Here is a 16,656-nt window from a genome sequence, read left to right as displayed (position 1 = left end):
AACCGTTCCTTCGTGCGCCTTTGTTTCCAGCCGGATCTAAGCGGGTGGATGAACTAGGCTGCCGCACACGTTGGCGCGGATGGGTGGGGGTGGGATTGGCGTCCACACCACGAAAGACCCATCCCGGAAGTGCTTACTGCTCGTGTCCATGCGCCGGTTCCTGGGCGTCGTAGAGCCTAGGCGCGAGGCTCGGACGTGGAGGTAGAGCTGGAGGGGACGCAGAGGGCCTTCCGCCCGGGACGTGAGCCGCTGCGCCCGGGGGGCTAGCCTTAGCGCCATCATGCTGCTCCTGCCGAGCGCCGCGGACGGCCAGGGCACCGCCATCACCCACGCTCTGACCTCTGGTACGTGCCCATCAGCTCCGGGTCCGTCCCGCCACAGCCGTCCCTGCCTCAGTCTTCCCTCTCGCAATCTTGTGATATCGCTACCCCTGACCCCGGCGACTAGCTCCGGGTCTTGTGGGGCCGTCACGAGTGCCCTTTTGCTCCCTGCTGTAAAGTAATCCTGCCTTAGATTGGAAGACTGAGGGGCTTGGGGGCATCTTTTTTCTGCCCCAGAGGTTGCTTCCTTTTCTTGGGGCTGCTGACTCATGGATCCGTCAGAGCAGTTCGGGACCGAACTCTCCAGTACCTCAGAAAGATTCCCATAAGCATCTCCTTGCCTTCGGCGTAAGGACTACCAGCTGCAAGCACCCACGTGTCTGGGATTGTACAAAGCCTTGTCGCTTGCGCTCTATTAAACACTTTTTTTTTTTTTTTTCTTTCCCTACGTTTGCTTTGGCTTTGTAGTTTAAATGTCAGAACTCAGACACTGCTCCTTAGAATTAAAAGACCCTTCCTTGTGCTGCGGGGAAGGTTGGCGGAGATAGACTTACAGGCAATCATTACAAGTGAAACTTGTCCTCCTGCCACAGATTCTTAGATTTATAGCTCAGGAAAGTCGTGGAAGCCTCCGGTTTCAAATTCCCATTGCCTCTTTTATAGGCGCTTGTTAAATGTGATTTTGAATATATCCCATGGCACGTATTGGGTTTGTGGGTCCGTGAGTAATCTTAAAACTAGAGGAAAAGCCTTGAAACGCTGAGTTTTTAAAAAGCCATACCCCCGCTACACAGGTGGGACTTCTCAGACTGAAATTCACTCGTGTAAGGAGGAGAAATCTTAACCGCCCCCCATCCAACCAATTAAAATACGGGAAGTCCGTTTTTGTTTAAGAAAACTGACCTGTAGGTACAAGGATAAAGTCTCTTCTGAATTATTCATTACTGGACCGGAAGAAAAATTCTTTTTTTTTTTTTTAATGGAATGAGAAATTAAAAATGAGTTTACTATTTTCCTTGACCCAAATTGCTATTTTTCAGTTACCAATATACAGATATACAGTGATTTACTCCCACTTCCCAGTAATAGATAATACTTATTCTACAAGTTTGTACTTTTCAAAGTGCTTTTATGCATTCTTGATCCTAGGAGCTGAATATAGATATTGTTCCCGTTTTACCGTTGAATCATTTCAAGGCACATTGTCAGAGCTAGACTAAAGCCCCAACTTCTGAGTTTAGATCCCAAGCTTGTCTAACAACAGCACAGCTGCATTAGTAAGTCCCCATCAGCTACTTGTAAAGTTATCTTTGAGAAAAGTCTTGCGGGTGATTCCTTAAAATGGCTAGGAGCTATTTTAATTCAAGATTTTAATAATTGAGATAGTTTGAGTTGTTTTTAGATTTTTTTTTTTTTGGAGGTTTGTTCTTAGTGACATTTTATCATTATGTATTGCTTTGTTACCATTATTGATAAAAGTAAAGCAGCTTGCAGCATTTCTTGTTCCCTACCAGACTCCTATCCACAGAAAAGTATTGGTTTATTATTGATATTTCTGAATGGTTTTATGTATGTGTATATATATATATATATATATATATATATATATATTTAAGTTAACTGGACAAGTTTGATGGAATACTCTGCAAATAACTAGGAAATGATAATTTCTTGCTAACCCTCATATAAATGGGATGACTGCAATTATTTGTATAGTTGGTGATGATTTAAAAATTATATTCTTATGGTGTCATAGTTTTGTTCTTCCTAAGAAAATGCGTTGCCCTGAAACACACTGGTTTCCTGTAATACATTGAAGCCTCTCTTACCAATTTCAATCACAGCCTCTGCACTCTGTCGAGTTGAACCTGTGGGAAGATGGTTTGAAGCTTTTGTTAAGAGGAGAACCAGAAATGCTTCTGCCTCTTTTCAGGAACTGGAGGATAAGAAAGAGTTATCAGAGGAATCAGAAGATGAAGAATTGCAGTTGGAAGAGTTTCCCATGCTGAAAACACTTGATCCAAAAGACTGGAAGGTATTTAATCAAATCTTTTGCTCTGTCAGTGCATATTGATAGGCAGTGTTCCTGTGAATTTTCCATCCATGTTTTTAGGTGGTTCAACAAGATAAGCATAATTGAGCACCTTCTGATTGTTAAGCCCAGAGTTGGGATAGCACTAGCCATAGAAATGCAGAAAGGTTTCACAAGAAAGATTATTTTAAGCTGTCTTCAAAGGATGAGTGGGAGTTAGTGAAGCAAAGAAAACTAGATAGGTATAGATACGAAGGAGAAAGAATATGTACCACCTCTAAAGGATTAAAAATGAGTCGAGTGGGATAGATGAGGGGTGGTTGTGAGAAATTAGGCCTTAAATGGACTCTAGACCAAACTCTGTTATGTCCTTTTTATGCTATGCTGAAGAAGAAATTCAAATTTTATTTTTCAGGACAGTAGAAGTCATCAGGTTTCTAAGCTAATTGTAGAAAAATTATTTTCTTGGCAGAAAAGTGCTTGAAAGTAGGGACAGGCCTAGAGGGAAGTGAACAGTTTACTCAGATAGGGCTAGTGCAATAACCCAAGCCTGTGAATAAGGAGATGAACTAAAATTGTTACTGGATTTTGAACAAGAAGAGACAGGTTTTATTTATTTATTTTTAAGGCAGAATTATCAGGCTTTGGTGACCTTAATTGTGTGGTACAGGAGAAGGGGAGGTATTCAGAAGGTTTCTAGCATTCTGACTTGAGTGACCTGCTGGAGTCAGCAACCAACACTGGGATGTAGGATAAGGAGCTTTGTAGAGGATGTTATCTGTGTCCAAATTTAACCATGTCAAAAATTAAGGTTCTAACCAGGCATGGTAGAATCACCTGTAATCCCAGCAAAGCAGCAGGCTGAGGCAGAAGGATTGTAAGTTCAAAGCCAGCCTCTGCACCTTAGCAAGACCCTATTTTCAGAAGAGGTGGGGATGTAGCTCAGTGTTAACACATCCTTGAATTCAGTTCAGAACTGCCAAAAAAAATAAAATTGAGGTTAGTAACCACATTGGTAAAGTTGTCTAGTAGATGGTCTTTGATCCCATAAAGATACTAGAGCCAAAGAAGTTTGAACTCATTGACACAAGGTGGTAGTTGAGGCTGTGAAAAATTAAATGACATCAGCTATTGAGAAGAATATAAACAAACAGGTGTTATATATGTATGTCGTGGAATTAGAATTCACATGCATAAATTCAAATCTGGTTCTACCACTGTGTGCACTGGGACCTCAGGAAAGTTATTGGACATCTTAGCATTTCCTTTCCCTTGTTAAAACAGTAAGATTGTTAGCAGCTTAAAGGATTGTAATGGGAATTAATGAAATGATACATATAAGGCATTTAGTGCTTGGCACATGATGAATGCTAAACAAATTATGGATTAGAGTTCCTGTTTCAGGTTGTTTTGAGGATTAAATGGGGTATGTGAATAAAACCCTTAAGAAAAAGCAAATAAACACTATTTGCTGACTATTAGCTGACTTTCCTGTCATCAGTTTTAAAGGAAAAGGACTGATCATTGAGGACCATGAATATTTAAGGAGTAGGAAGAAAAGGAACAGCAAGGGAAGGGTGAAAGAAATAGGGGAAATAAAAGAGACGTATTAGTTCAACAAAGATAATTGAGCTTTAGGCACTATACTCTTCCAGAAACTAAGGGAGGAAGAAGTCTCAAGGAGAAAAAGTGTTCATCAGTATCACAACTTCAGAGAGAGGTCACTCATATAACATGAAAAATGATGAAAGCTCACTGAATTTGAGAAACAAGTATAGATGACTTCATTGAAAGCTATTCTGGTAAAAGGATTGGAAATACAATCCTTTGTGGGTTGCGGAGTGATTAAGGGATGATGATGTAGAGATGTAGGTGTAAAATACTTTCATAGCTGGATTGTAAAGAAAGTGAGAGAAGATAGTAACTTGAGGTAAAGGCAGGCCCAGGAGAAGAAAAAAGTTGGGGAATGTTGAAGTTGAGAAGAAAGTTGTACATATAGAAATGACATCAGAAGTAGTTGACATCAGAGCATAGTAAGAGTTCATTCAGTGTCCAACTGTTTGATCAAGTATGAATCAAGCACCTGCTTCTTCTCAGACACTATTCTAGGTACTGAGGATATTGTGCCCCACAGGACATCGTTGTTGTTTCCACATCGTTTATATTCCAGTGAGCAGACAGTGAAAAAAACAATGCAGAACACGTGACCAGTGATATGAATAAACTGTCGAGGTGACTATTTTAGATTGAGTAGATGGGAAAGGACTGAGAGTTGACATTAAGATAAAACGTGAATGATATGCAAAGATGAAGGAGAATAGCATTTCACACAGAGTGTGTGCAGAGGTAAAAAGAAGAAACTGAAAGAAGGCAAGTGGCTGCAACAGAGGAAGGGAGGGGCAAGAAGGAATAATCAGTGGAAAGACATTAGAGCATTTTAAGCACTGGTCATTTTCAGGAACTTTGGAGGAAATAACAACCAAATAAGTAGAGATGTAGGTCTCATTTAAGCTGAGACCTGAAGGATAAAACTAGGATGGGTATGGGGAGAATATGCCAGACAGGAGGAAAAGCTTGTGGCCCTGAAGTGAGAAAAGGCTCAGCATCTTCAGTGAACTTGAACACTACAATTAGTTGGGGAGTCTTCAGGATATAATGAGTATTATGTATCACAGCATCATGTTGGATGAAAGTGTAGAGTGAGAAAAACACACCCCAAGACTGACCTTTGAAAGTCTTCAGGAAGCCGGTAAAGGTAACAAAAATGACTGCCGGAAGGTGTGTGTGGTGGCAGGTGGGGATGTGAAGAATGGATTCACAGAAACGCTTAAGGGAGACAGTGTTTCAAGGACAGCCACTGGAAGTTGAAGTCAAGTGAGGGTGGAAATTGATACTGAGGAAAACAAGTTTCAGCACCTGGAGTGAGAATGGTCAAAGCAGAACCAGATTGAAATGTGTTGAAAAATGAATGCAAGAGAATAAGAATGTGGTGTGTACAGCTTTCTCAAGAAGTTTAACAAGCAGACCTTTGGGGAAGAATGGTCTTGGAAGAGTTTTTAAGGATGAGAGATAATGGCATCTTTTGTACTGATGAAAATAATTCACTTGAAATTTAGGAGAAAGCGAAAGATGCTATCCTGAGAAGCCCTTGGATAGGCTTCAAAACAAGGGAAGCATGAAGTAATTCATCGTAACAAGGAAGGCTTTCTCAATTGTGAAAGGAGGGAAGAAGAGAAGGTGTCCAAATGCAAAGAGATTGGTAGATTCTGGCATTCAAGTAGGATAATACTAATTTTTAATGATTTTATTGAAATCAATTAGTAAACAACAACAAAATAACCCTGTTGTACAGCTAATTTAGTTTTGGGATAGCTTTATTTTTTTAGTTAAGCAGGAGTCACAGCTGTCAGCTTGTGGGTGGAGGAAGGTGTATGAAGTATGAGGAAGTGCTAGAGGACAGAAGGTTTGGAATAGCTAAGGAGTAGGAAAGTGAACTGATTGGAACACTGATTTTCCAGACGTAATAAAGGAACCCATCCATGTGATGTTCATGATCCTAAATGTAAAGGAAAACTAGTCAGCCCTATTTGACGTTTTTCTCCCATGTCATGTGCCCTCAACTCCTCTTCACCTGATAGCTGTTCTCATTCTCCAAGACTAAATGCACAATTTGAGTTCTGTAAGGAGCCCTCTCTCCCATTGCTACCTCCACTTCTAAATTCACTAGAATCTTAAGCAAAGGAGAAATGAAAGCAGGTACTTTCTATCTAGAGAAACATCATCCCTCAGTTTCTCCAGAGTTTTACCCAGCCTACCTTCTTTACTCCTTGTGGTTCCTCATTTTGTGGTGTCATTGTCCACTGACCTACAGGGGCTACTGTAATGCTCCCCTTAGTTCTGAAACATTCCTGGATGTACCTTGTTTTCAGAGGGCTATAGAATATTAACCGATGTTAAGAGAGAAGAGCTTACTTTCAAGTAATTTGAAAAAGCTAGGTTTACAGGCATCTGTTTGTTTTTTTTTCCTTTTTTGTAATTGGAGGACTTTTTGGAGCCCTTATCAGGCTTATGTGCATACAAATTATAAAGAAGGCTATACAGTCATCCACATTTCTGAAACTTACTTGACCTTAGCTCCCCCCCTTTTTTTTTTTAACCTTTATTTTATGTGGTACTGAGGGATCGAACCCAGGGCCTCATGCATACCACAACCTCAGCCCCACAAATCCCATTTTATTCAGAACCTCTCACTGGACTCCTGCTATTATAGTGTCACTGTGGGAAATACTGTTTTAGGGTACAGAATATAAGGAATGGGATATATTTCTCCATTTCAAACTTGACTTCCTTTTGTGTGTTTATCAGAACCAAGATCATTATGCAGTTCTTGGACTTGGCCATGTAAGATACAAAGCTACACAGAGACAGATCAAAGCAGCTCGTAAGTACTTAGTTATTTTGACATAATCATATATTTGGCATAGGAAATGTTATTTTGAAAAAATGTGCAGATCATCATCTGTCACCATAACTCTCCATTTAACAGTATGTGTAGTAATTGCCATAGCAACATAAATGTAAGACCATGGTCTCCTTTGCCTTCTGAACCAAAAAAAAAAAAAAATCGATGTATGGACTTGCTCATTAGAGATAAGAAATCAGCATGAGAGAGAGAGAGAGAGAGAGTGTGTGTGTGTGTGTGTGTGTGTGTGAGAGAGAGAGAGAGAGAGAGAGAGAGAAAGTAAAGAGTGAGGAGCAGGCAGGATAAAGAATACTCCATTAGCAAGCTGTATAAAGTATTTTACCTCTCTTTGGAAGTATGGGCAGCTATACTTAGTGGAAGCCCTGCTTTGTTTCTGTGGTTTTTCAATATTACTTTGTGGTTTTAGGTCACACCTTTGTTGATGCCACCCTTTCCTCTGCCCAAGAGTTATCCAATCCTTCATTGTTACCTTCTTTGTCAAGGTTAAATACTGGGGGAGGAAAATGTTGGGAACTGAGACGTCATATTCCTTAAAAGACACCATTCCTTAATGTACCTAAATGTCCTATCCTTTGCATTTCCGTGGACATAATTCCTTAAACACCTTGATTAGTGAAGTTTAATGAAAAAGGTGAAGGTGATTAGTTTTCTGTGTTTTATCTTAGGAGAATGTTCTGCCCTCCACTGTAGAGAATGGATATTGAGGTCAGAGGAGGTAAGATTGTGGCCATTTGGAAAAGGAATAGGGAGTCAAGGCCAGCCAAGAAGAGAAAGTATTGTGCTTGGATGAACATGGCTAAACAAAAACTTATGTTGAAAAATACTGGTTGAGACTTAGTGTAGTAAACTCAAAAATTTTCCCATTGATGCTTATATTTAGGAAAATCACAGAACATAGTTTTTAATAGTGAAGAGATTTATCAGATTATTTTGTACCTATTACTGGATTTCTTAAATGGCTGGCATGAATTTAGATAGAATATATGTTAGTGAGTACAAATAGTCATCACAATACACATAAATGTGAGAAAAAATCTATTTACCATGGAAAAGCTTACTGAAAGAATAGCATATAAGTAAATATGTCATAGTGCATATAAATTTGTAAAAAAAAATTAGAAATTATTTTTGAACCATGAAAATAGTTGCTGTTTTAAAATGAAGGAATTCTTTTTGTCTTTAAAGGATAAAAAATGAGCAATAAATTATAAAAGAAATATCCATTTGTTTTTGTTAAGTCCACACTTTTTCTTGACATAATAGAAATTAATTTTTGAGTATTTTATAGAGCAGTCTTACCCCACCTGTGCATATTGTTAACCATAAGAGGAACTATGATTCACTCCATACCTTGTTGAGTATTGGTATTTATTCAGAAGGATATGTCATTCTCTTACCTCTATAAACTAGATAGTTATTTAAATAGTTCTATAGCCTGGAACTACAAAATAGACTGTTGCTACTTATTGCTTTCTGAAAGTCTAGTCCAAAAGTGAAAATGCAGTTACTGTTTGTAAATCCATGATTATTACACAAGCATTTTTATAATGTAAGTCTGATATTAGGTGAGATCCTTTGAGTTCTTACATCATATTACACATGCATGGTAGTATTTAAATTCTTTATGTACAGCCAGGCCTGGTGTTGCATGCCTGTAATCCCAGTGGCTTAGGAGGGTGAGGCAGGTGGATCACAAGTTCAAAGCCAACCTCAGCAATTTAGCAAAGCCCTAAGCAACTCATTGAGACTCTGTCTCTAAATAAAATATTTGAAAAAAGGAGCGGGGATAATGAATTCTTTATGTAATTATGTTCTTGAAGTACATACTGGGAAATGCCATATGTAGGTTTCATATTCTTAGCATGAAAGTACTAATCAGATAATTGGGGCTTTCCAGATTTAAAATTCTTAACTCTAATTATTTGTAATAGTTTAAAATGAAAACTTTCAAGCCTTTCAAAAATTAAAAATTTTATTTAAAGACTTTTTGTAACAGAAGCAATGTAATCATACAATAAAAGCTCCTTTACTGGTATAGCCTCAAAATACCTGAGAAACTTGTTTTTTCATGGGGGAAGAAAGGAGAAGGATACCTGAAATTTTTTTTTCCTTCCTTTTTATGGTATTTGGGATTGAACCCAGTAACACTCTATCACTGAGCTGTATCCCCCAGCCCTTTTTATTTTTTATATTGAAACAGGGTCTCACTACGTTGCCAAGGCTGGCCTCATTCTTGGAAAGCTCATGCCTCAGCCTCCCTAGTCACTGGGATTATAGGCATGTACCACTGTGTCTGACTGAAATTTCAGTACATTTATAACAGCTGTTCCCAGATTACCTTTCTTTTTCAAATTGGCCAGTCTTGGCTGTCTTTATTTTCTTAAATTGGGTAACATCTTATGTCACTCCCAGGGACAGTTTATAAGTAGAGTGATAAGAACCTTCTAATATACATGGGTGCCTAAATGTGATTAGGCAAAAAAAAATCAGTGTAGGAAAAAATAGTGCAGCCTAAGAGGAGACAAACTTGATCCTCTTCTCTACAAAAAAGTGAGTTATATTTTTCAGACTTTATCTTGATGTTCAAAAAAAAACTAAAATATCTACTGCATGTTGTCAATGAAATATGAAGACACTGTATTAGGATGAGGTTAGCATTGCAGAGGAAGACTAGGGAGAAATAAGTAGAGGCTGTGTGAAAACTAAGAATATGGGAGCAGCATATGAAATTACAAAGGCTGATGAACAATTAGAAAACACAGTAAAGCCAAAGATAACCTTGAGGAATATTCCCAAGGTTCCAATGAAAAGAATAAAGAAATGCAAGATTTCCCTGAAGAAGAAATCAGGAAGAACTGCAAATCAGAAAACTTTCCAGAGTTTTAAAAATATTTATGTCTTGAGATTGAGAATGTATAGACAAGTGACATAGGTTTCACTAATTAGCACAACTTCAGATTCGAAGGAGAACAGCAGTCAGTTAGGCCATCCTGCAGAAAATCCATTTGCTGGCAAGTGGGGAAGAACGCTGCACAGTGAAACTTAAGGCTTTTATGGGCTACATGGCAGGGGTCATATCTTATGTTCAGTATCAGCAGTTACAGGTCACAGTGATTGTGCCCATCAGTGGTGGGATCATAGTGTTTCTGAACTGTCCAGTAAAAATGGAATCATGCTTTTCCAAACTTGATAGTTTGGTTCTCATGAAAATTCTGTGAACTACCTAATAACATTTAATAAATATCTGCTTAAACCAGCTAAAATTTAAAAATGCCTCTTCTCCAGTGTTAGTAGAGAAATGACTGCTATATCTAACTAGAAGGAAGGAAGATCTTGGACCTCAGGAAAACAGATGTTGTCACACTTCTGAACCTTTGCAGAATATGTAAAAATGATTTAAAAATTTCCACAGAAATGTTTATACCAGCATTATCATACCAGCACTTGTTCATAAATAGGAAATCACTTTAATGTTCACTTACAGGAAAATGAATAAGCAAACTGCAGTATTTTAGTACATAGAATCCTACTCAGCAGTAAAAAAGAACAAATTACCAATATACTCATGAATTTTAAAACATGATGTTAAGCAAAAGAAGTCAGACACATACTATAGGTTTCATTTATATGAAGATCAAGAACATATAAAAGTAATCTGTGGTGACAGATCAATAAGTGGTTGCCCTAGTTGGTAGAGGATGGGGAGTCACCTGGGAAAAGATACAAGGGAAGTCTGGGTAATGGAAATAGCCTACATTTCTTTTGGGTGTTACTGTAGTTGCGTGGCTGTATACAGTTGTTAACTCATTAAATTGACTACTTAAGATCTGAACACTTTAGTCCTGAAATTTATTCCTCTAAATTTTATCTCAACTGGATGAAGTAGATGTGAAACACACCAAAGAAACAATCACTTGGGAAGTTAAAAATACTTTGGGGCCTAGGGAAATAAAAATTGTATTTATAGATGCAAAAGTAAGATTGTTGCCTATCAAAACTTAAAGGAATGGCAACTAGAATTGTACCATAGCAACTCATTGCCTTAACCTATTATGTTACTTTTTTTTAAAACAGGGAAAAAATAAAGTAGAGATTCAATTTCATTGTTTAAAAGAACAATAAGGAAGATGGAGGAAGGAAATAGAAGAGATAAAACAATATTCCAAAATGGGTTTTATAAGAAGAAAAAAAATAATGAAATATACAAAGGATGAAAACCTTTATAGAAGATACTTTTAATTGAAACTACTATTATATGCAGTGAATTTGAAAATTTCAGTAAAAACTGAAGAAGAAATTTTTAAAGTTACCAAAGAATTATCTTCTAAAAACCATTTTTAGGCCCAGGTAATTTTTCAGGTGAATTATTTCATGTGTTCAAGGACTTGACTGGAACAGTTCATTTTGCGTTGTTTTTTTTTTTTTAACCTGCAGTGCTGGGGATTGAACCCAGGGCCTCACTTGTGCTAACTATGTGCTTTGCCTGTGAGCTACACACCTAGTATGGAACAATTTGTTTTGTGAAATTAGTGTAACACCCCAAGTATGAAACCCTAGTAAAGGGAACTAAAAAAAAAAAGAAAAGCTGCAGACAAATCTTATTTGTAACACCGCCCATCCCTACCCCCCCAAAAAAGGTGTAGCAAATTGAATTTACCAGTACATTAAAAGATTAATAAAGCTTATGAACAAGTAGGTTTTCTCTCAGGAATCAACTTAGAAAATATATTAATACAGCTAAATCTGTTTATAGTTTAGATAATATTAAGTCTGTGATTTTCTAAGAAAATAGTGAAAGTACATGAACACACATTTCCTTTTTTGTTTAGAACTTTGAAAAGAAATGTAGTTAATTCCCTTTGATAAGTACTTAAGGCCTACAACTAGCAAACAACTTTATGGCATAAGTACTATTACTGTTAATTAAGTACTATTCTGTTAGATTCTGGGGAATCTAACCTTTTTATGCTATTTTGGGAGTTGGGTCAGTGAAAAAATTACTAAATAAGAGATAACTATTAGATAATTTTTTTTTTTTTTTTTTTTTTTTTTTTTAGGTAGAAGAAACCTATGGTTTTGGGCAGTTACCATCAAATATATTAGATAGCAATAGTCATTTTAAAGATAACCCCGGGGCAAGAATGAGTAACTAGAACAAGCCCTTATAAAATTTACTGTGATAAAGTAAAGGAGGCATTACAAATCAGTGGAAAAGAGAAGTATTATTAGATTATATTAGAATTTTAAGAAATGACAAGTTTAAATACCTCCTCAAGTATTAAATTCCAGAAAAGATTTAAGGAATTCAATTTTCTTAAGTCTAAGCATAGAAAACATTTGTGATACTAGAAGAATTATAAATACTGGAAGAAGCTATCATGGATATGATAAGAAATTGTATAAATAAAAATGAATTTTTAAAGTAAGTGTATAAACAACACTTTGGGGGAAAAACATTAGCAACAAACATCAAATATAAAGAGTTGGAGCATGCACACAGGGCGAGGAGTCAGGGACTGCTTGAATCAGAGCCTGACTTGGCCAGAACTTAGTTTGCAAAGATTGTGGTTGCTTAACTTCTCTCATTTTCCTCATCAGTGAATTGAAGAAACAAATAATGCTTTCCTCATAGAGTTATTGACATACATAGGCGTGGCTCATACAGATGCTCAATAACTATCAATAGCTAATATTTTATTGTAAAGTGACACAAAACAGATAACCCCTCCTCTCTCTATATATAGATGAAAGGTAGAAACAAAAAACTTTGAGCACCAGTAATAATTTTATTTCACAGTAGTATTTTATATCGATGTTTTTTTAGACCTTGTGCTAGTTTGAGATTGTGGTGAAAAAGATACTCACATAAGAAAATGAAATACTCTAACTTTTAATGGAACTTGTTCCTACATTTTTATTCACTAATTCCACTTCTATATAAATTTATCTTCAGAAAGAGAGTCCTAAACATGGGAAAGTACTAATATTCAAAATGATTCCGGTTGAAATAATTTATAATAGTGAAACATTGCAAACATTATCCAAATTTCCAACAGTAGAGAAATGCTTGTGTTATGACAATTCTACTTGAAATAATGTCCTGAACTGTCACTAAAAGGAAAATTTGAAGAGTTGCCAAAAAAATGGAAAAAGGAAATTGATATAATGTTAACTTAAAAACAAAAAATATAAATTTGTATATACAGTATGCTCACACTTTTTTTTTTTTTTTTTTTTGATGGTGCTGGGGATTCAACCCAGGGCCTTGTTAATAAATTAGCAAGTGCTCTACCACTGAACTACACCCCTCAGCACACCTAAATTCTTTAAAGCATGTGCTTAAGGGAAAACAATGCCTATTAATAAATACACAAGGATATTATGTATTTGTCTTTGGGTGTTAGCACTTTGGCTGATTTCTCAAAATAATTCTTTCAGTTGCTCTGTAATTTCCATACTTAATAAGCACACATTGCACCTTGGAAGAAAAGATTTTAAAATTAGCATTGCAGTTTTGGAGATGGTTTGTATTTAGCTCATTCTTATTTTTAGTTTTGATGCCTGAAGTGACAAATCTGACTCATTTTGTAGATAAAGCAATGGTCTTAAAACATCACCCAGACAAACGGAAAGCAGCAGGTGAACCAATAAAAGAAGGAGACAATGATTACTTCACTTGTATAACTAAAGGTAAGAAAATATTTTAGTCAGGAATTTCTAAACATTTTATTTAATAAAGGCTACGGTTGGGTTTCCTATGTGTTATGTAGTTCATTTACTATCCCATATTTTAAAACATTTTTAATTATATGAGGTTATTTTTATTTCCCCAGAGCCTCCCTAAACAAAATGAGGTTCTCCTAACCAGCAGTATTAACACTTGGCAGCTTGTTTAGAAATGCATCATCTCAGGCCCTGCAACCTACTGATTAGAATCTGCAATTTAAGGGATCCCCAGGTGACTCTTACCAGAAGCTTATTCTGTAGTTGATTCATATAAGCATTATATTTAATGATGAGATGTGCCATGTTAGTTTCTTGTGAGAGGAAACTGTCCTTTACATCTTTTGCTAATTTAAATTGGGAACTGGAAGTAAGCTCAGTAGTAGAGCACTTGTCTAGAATGTGTGAGAAGGCCCTGGGTTCCATCCCCAGCACTAGGGAGAAAAAAAAAAATTAAGTTAATCATATAATATACCATAATTATTTATTGCTGTTTACATAGTCATATGCTCATTAAGCAAGTTAAAATAGTAGCCACCATTTCTAAATGTTTCCTAAATGTGATTTTACATTTTGATGATACTGGTTAAATAATTATATATGCACTTTAAAAATTCCTCATCTTAATCCACTTCTATTACATATTACTGTAGAAGCCCTTAACCTTCCATCTTTTACAACCTTGGGATCTAACAGTTAATTTCCTGTTTCTTTTCCCCCAGGGTCATCATCTATTCTTGAGCAGTTACTATTTAAAATTTTTTTTTTTTTTTGTCACTTGCTTATCAGAAGTACTTAAAGGAGTTAAGTCCAGTTATATCTAGTAGTGCTAGAGCTGTTGTTACCTAAATTAAATCCTCTCCACCCCCCCAAAATCTTAAATATGAAAATGAATCACTTTTTTAAAGGAAGGGGGATATTTGTTTTCTTAGGGAAAAAAATGGGTAAATTTATAGTGCTATATCTTGCTTTTTTTCCCTCAGCTTATGAAATGTTATCTGATCCAGTGAAAAGACGAGCATTTAACAGTGTAGATCCTACTTTTGATAACTCAGTTCCTTCTAAAAGTGAAGCAAAGGATAATTTCTTTGAAGTGTTTTCCCCAGTGTTTGAAAGGAATTCCAGGTGAGTTTAAATCATTTCCCCTTTTAATCATAAAAGCCTCTCTTAGCTTGCTTTGTGTAGTCTTCCAGATTTTCTGCTGTTTTGCCCTGATACTAGGTTGTTTTTTAATTGGTGGGGGTTTTTTTGTGGGGGAGGTGGGTACTGGGGATTAAACCCAAGGGCGCTTAACCACTGGGCCACATCCCCAGCCTTTTTTGTATTTTATTTAGAGACAGTCTCAGTGAGTTGCTAAGTGCCTGGATAAGTTGCTGAGACTCGCTTTGAACTTGTGATCCTCCTGCCTCCTGAGTTGCTGGGATTACAGGCATGCACCACCGTGCCTGGCTTATTAGTTTTATTTATAAAATTATTTCCACAGGCTTGTCCTCCTCTTCCTTTATCGAGCCCTCTGGTAAACTTATTCTCATTTATTTTTGTCTCTGAACAAAATTCTGCCTTCCCCTGGAGAAACTCCTCTTATGATCTATGGGATATTTTTCTTTTAAATTTCCTTTGGCAGAAAAACTGTATCTGGCATTATATAATGTGACGTTGATAGGTGATAGTACTTTACATATATGTGTGTGTGTGTTTGTGTGTGTATACTTTTTTTAGATGTAGGTGGACACAATACCTTTATTGTATTTTTATGTGGTGCTAAGGATCGAACCAAGGGCCTCACACATGCTAGGTGAGCATACTACCTCCGAGACACAACCCCAGGCCCATTTTTTATTTTTCATATTCACTAAGTTGCCCAGGCTGGCCTCCAGCTTGTGAACTCCCTCTGAGCTGGGATTACAGGCATGTGCCCCACCATACCTGGCTAGGATGTAGTATTTTTGTGTGTAGTGATTTAACAAAGTAGAAAACATGGGTCAATAGCAGTCTTAAAGTCCTTTTCAGAGGTGATGGTTGAAATGCCAAGCCTAGAAGTCTAGCTCTAAAGCAGAGTTGGTGAGGGATGAAAGTTCTTTCCATAAATATTAAATTTATTTTAAAGGCCAGGCCTTACATTAATGTGGCTTCTGTGCTACCTTTTATAGCAGGAGTAAGTGAGCTTGGGGAAAAAGACTAGTTGCCATTTTTTTCTAAACTGCCTGACTGCTACTACATCATTGTATTTTGGGGCTGGGCGTGTAGCTAAGTGATGTGTGCAAGGCCCTAGATGCAGTCACCAGCACAACAAAATCATTGTATTTTTTGGAACTGAAGATAACTTGAAGGTTATTCCATTGTTTCTTGCCACCTTCCAATCCACTCTTGCCCTCACTTTCTTCACACCTTTGTTGTTTGTCACATGACTGTTGACTTTCCAGCTTCATCTTTAATTGCAGAGGTTATTGGGGAGGGAGGTTAGAGGGGATTGGTAAAGGCAGTTGTTGTTTTTAATAAATTAGGCTGGAGGTAGAACTTTTGTGCATAATTTTTCAGTTGAATTTTTCTTTTAATTTATCAGGTGGTCAAATAAAAAAAATGTCCCTAAACTCGGTGATATGAATTCATCATTTGAAGATGTAGATGCATTTTATTCTTTCTGGTAAGTGAATGCTTCTATGATGCTGTCATTTTTTTTTTTTTACATTTTCAATAAATACTTGATGTTTATTAAATTCATTGAGGGATAGGTGAATCATGGAACCTTTACTGAACAAAAGCACTGTTCTAAAATGAATAAACATTTCATATAATGTTCTATATCTTCTCTGTGATATTGAGGCTTTTATGACTGTTTTATTTAGCTTGTTTTCAATTAATTAGGTGCAGATTATAAGTGCGCTGTAGCAGTTAAAAATTAAAATACCGAGTAATCATTTGAATTCAATGAAAATTAACACATTTTCACTTAGCTGTCTTCCCATGAAAAGTGCTTGTGTATTTGAGGAAGACATTGCTTTTTAAGTGACTGATTTTCAATAAACACAATGTTTAGCACATTTTATTACTATTATGTTTTCTTATTAAATATCTCACTGTGGGGGAAAAAACTCTTA

General features: G+C 36.7%; 1 protein-coding gene across 6 annotated transcripts in view; it reads left to right on the top strand.

Moving 5' to 3' along the window:
• Positions 1 to 33: 33 nt before the first annotated feature.
• The window catches only part of DNAJC2 (DnaJ heat shock protein family (Hsp40) member C2), a 28,465-nt gene continuing 11,842 nt past the window's right edge, over positions 34 to 16,656 (top strand). Inside the window, exons 1-6 of one of the 6 annotated variants that reach the window (XM_079150239.1) lie at positions 34 to 344; positions 2,254 to 2,355; positions 6,718 to 6,793; positions 13,427 to 13,525; positions 14,542 to 14,683; positions 16,122 to 16,202. In XM_079150239.1, coding sequence (XP_079006365.1) covers positions 2,323 to 2,355; positions 6,718 to 6,793; positions 13,427 to 13,525; positions 14,542 to 14,683; positions 16,122 to 16,202 — 431 coding nt within the window. In that variant the 5' untranslated portion in view covers positions 34 to 344; positions 2,254 to 2,322. Of the gene's footprint in view, positions 345 to 2,164; positions 2,356 to 6,717; positions 6,794 to 7,500; positions 7,551 to 10,909; positions 11,183 to 13,426; positions 13,526 to 14,541; positions 14,684 to 16,121; positions 16,203 to 16,656 lie in introns of those variants that run through there. The other 5 variants (XM_079150238.1, XR_013765596.1, XM_079150240.1 and 2 more) reach the window with 5 other exon arrangements.

This window comes from Sciurus vulgaris (genome assembly GCF_902686455.1).
Source record: "Sciurus vulgaris genome assembly, chromosome: 8".
Lineage (NCBI taxonomy): Eukaryota > Metazoa > Chordata > Mammalia > Rodentia > Sciuridae > Sciurus > Sciurus vulgaris.
The sequence above is the reverse complement of the archived record's forward strand: the minus strand, read 5'-3'. Positions and strand labels throughout refer to the sequence as shown.